The 3,293-nt window shown below is 39.4% G+C and overlaps 1 protein-coding gene across 1 annotated transcript in view; it reads left to right on the top strand.

The window, feature by feature from the left end:
* LOC103517794 (proteasome inhibitor PI31 subunit-like) overlaps positions 1-1,872 on the top strand; it is a 2,802-nt gene extending 930 nt beyond the window's left edge. The window contains exons 2-3 of the mRNA XM_017447583.2: positions 294-443; positions 1,407-1,872. Coding sequence (XP_017303072.2) covers positions 294-443; positions 1,407-1,575 — 319 coding nt within the window. The 3' untranslated portion in view covers positions 1,576-1,872. The remainder of the gene's footprint in view (positions 1-293; positions 444-1,406) is intronic.
* Positions 1,873-3,293: the final 1,421 nt, after the last annotated feature.

Genomic DNA, 3,293 nt, shown 5'->3' on the forward strand with positions numbered 1-3,293 from the left:
GCCTGTTTTTTTTTTTTTTTTTACTGCTACTTAAGGTCTTATTGTCCTGAAATCGAGAGAAGGAAAACAGGATAGAAGAAAGCCAGCCATTCTGTCAATGAACATTATTCCTTCAAGATAATATCTGCCTCTGGTGGGAATCAAAACAGCTGCCTAGCACTTACAAGGCAGACGTGCTACCAACCAAGTTATCAACCAAACAAGGGTGGCTGAGTTTTTGTTAACTTATTTTTGTACATACACTTGGTAAAACAAAGGAAACATTAAATAATAACAATTTAACATTATTTCAGGGACCCTTTCAACTATGGTCGTTCTGATTTGGACCCTCTATCAGGCATGGGTGGTTCCCCTGGGGGAGGTATGCTGTTTGATCCTTTCTCCCAGGATAGGAGAAGTCGAATTGATCCTAATGCTGGATTGCCAGGTCCTGGCTTGCCAAGGTAAGAAGAAGGTTCACAGAGAACCTGTTATTTTGTATTTCTTTCACAGAAAATTGAAAAACAACACCTCTTTTTCTCTTTTTTTTCTGTACGTGTGCAGATTGGGATGTGGGCGATAAGGAGTTCAAGGCTGCAAGGATTGTTGTAGGTATAGGCCACAGACCTGAGATAAGTGGTAGAGAATGCCTCTGAGACTGTATTCACACACCTCTTTTTCTCTTTTTTTTCTGTACGTGTGCAGATTGGGATGTGGGCAATAAGGAGTTCAAGGCTGCAAGGATTGTTGTAGGTATAGGCCACAGACCTGAGATAAGTGGTAGAGAATGCCTCTGAGACTGTATTCAGGGATCCATTCAACAAAATATTTTTGCAAATGTACCTAGTTATTCCACTGTCAAATTTTCCACCTTGAAGTTTTTAAAAGGAAAAAAATTTGACTCAGGGATCCATTCAACAAAATATTTTTGCAAATGTACCTAGTTATTCCACTGTCAAATTTTCCACCTTGAAGTTTTTAAAAGGAAAACAGGGGGATGTAAATTGACTTTGGGAGGTTTTTTTTCGAATCTAATGAATCCATCCAATCCACATTAATTTTGACAAAAAAGGCATGGATTCAAAATCCGAATACAGTGAATGGAAATCTCAAATTTATTAAATCCAGATCCTTGAATCTATCCAATCTGGATTCGTTGGATTAAAAAGAAAATAAAACCTTTATCAACAAATATTGTTGTTCCTTTGTTTTCAGGGGAGCAATACCGCCAGGGGCGAGGTTTGACCCGTTCGGGCCTCCTGATCCGGAGATTTGACAAAAAAGGCATGGTTTCAAAATCCGAATACAGTGAATGGAAATTTCAAATTTATTAAATCCAGATCCTTGAATCTATCCAATCTGGATTCGTTGGATTAAAAAGAAAATAAAACCTCTATCAACAAATATTGTTGTTCCTTTGTTTTCAGGGGAGCAATACCGCCAGGGGCGAGGTTTGACCCGTTCGGGCCTCCTGATCCGGAGTCAGATTTTGGTCTGAGGGGGCCTGATAGTCGACCTCGCAGTGGCCCAAGATTACCTGGTACTGGCTCCAACCCTGATATGTTACCTCCTGGGTACGATGATATGTTCATGTGAAGAGAGAGAATTTGTTTATGTAAGGGGCCAGTATGGTTAATGAAGAGAGGAAATTGGGTTATGTAAGGAGCCAGTATGGTTATGTGAAGAGAGACTTTGTTTATGTAACGAGCCAGTATGTTTAATGAAGAGAGGAAATTGGGTTATGTAAGGAGCCAGTATGGTTATGTGAAGAGAGACTTTGTTTATGTAAGGGGCCAGTTTGTTTAATGAAGAGAGAATTTGTTTATGTAACGAGCCAGTATGTTTAATGAAGAGAGAAATTGGGTTATGTAACGAACCAGTATGTTTAATGAAGAGAGAATTTGTCTCTGTAAGGGGCACAGTTGTGTACGAATGTGAAGATTAATTTTTCAAGCGAATTTTTGTTAATGGTCTTTTTCTATTGTAAACCTAATAGACTCATCTGAACGTCTTTACTCTTCTCCTTGAATCTTTTTCTCCTCTTCCTCTTTCTCCTCTCCCCTTTCCTTTTCTTCCTCGCCTGTTCTATCTTCTCCTCTTTCTTCTACTTTTCCTCTTCACCCCTCATCTCATTTCCTCTCTCCTCTCTCCTCCTTTATTCTCCTCTCTTCTTCTTATCTCCTTTCCTCTCCCCTCTACTTCCCCCTCTTGCCCTTTTCTTTCTCTCCTCTTCTCCTCTCTTATCTTTTTGTCTTATCGCACTGTCTCTTTATTTTTTATCGCCATTACGAATTGATTGATGTTGTATGTTACGTTGTTGAGGTTTGGAAATTTGCGATGACTGATAAAAGTGATAAATAATGAATTGATGGCACAGCGAACGCGCTTAGTTAACGCAACATGTCAGACATTGTGAAATAAATACAATCCAAAGAGCTCCCTATCAGCCTAGTTAGCTTGGAAGGTAGAGCCCCTTGTAAGCGCTAGGTTGCGGGTTCGATTGCTGCCCGGGGCGGATTTTATCCTAAAAAAGATAAGGTTCGTGCGCGGAACGACTGGCTTTCTCCTATCCTGTCTTCTTCTCTCTTCGTTTTCGGTACGATAAGACCTTAGCAGTTAGACCAAAGTTCCCTCTATCAAACCTCTTGAAAAAAACTTTTTTTTTTAATTTCTTTTTTTTTTAAGCATTGCATTGGAATATACATAAATAAAGATTGTAAAGTCGTTCCCTGCAATCTACAGCACTGACAGGGAATTGAAAAAAAAAAAAAAAAAAAAAAAAAAAAAAAAATTAAAGGAAAACGTTTATTTTGTCAAGGAATTGGGCTCGATTGTGTGACGTCTATTGCGACCATGACCTCCAAGATGATGATTGGTTCTTGGGACTTACCCTTTGAGAAGGGTTAGGTCACAAGGTAATCTGTCAGAGATGGAAAAGTCCCGGGACTAATGCTCCATACGGACATTCCTATTAGCTATACCTACTTTATTATACTTTACTACTATAAGGGCCGTATTTAGGCGGACTTAGGGGGCCCGCCCCTCCCCCTTGTTGCTCGGGCTTTATTTTTCTCCTCCACTGTAGGCCAGACTCCGAAAATTTAGAGCATCCTTCGTTTCTGTTGACTGGTTCCTTTCTGTTTAATGCTGTCCAAGTGTCCATTTATGATGAATTGAAGATTCTTGCTTCAAACAATATAAGAATCTTCTAAGTTCCTAGATTAACAGTTTCATCTTCACAGCTTCTCTTAGTTTAACAGTTTCATCTTCACAGCTTCCCTCAGTTATATCAATGAACCAATATCTCGTAGACG

This window comes from Diaphorina citri, unplaced genomic scaffold, assembly GCF_000475195.1.
Source record: "Diaphorina citri unplaced genomic scaffold, Diaci psyllid genome assembly version 1.1 scaffold1964, whole genome shotgun sequence".
Lineage (NCBI taxonomy): Eukaryota > Metazoa > Arthropoda > Insecta > Hemiptera > Psyllidae > Diaphorina > Diaphorina citri.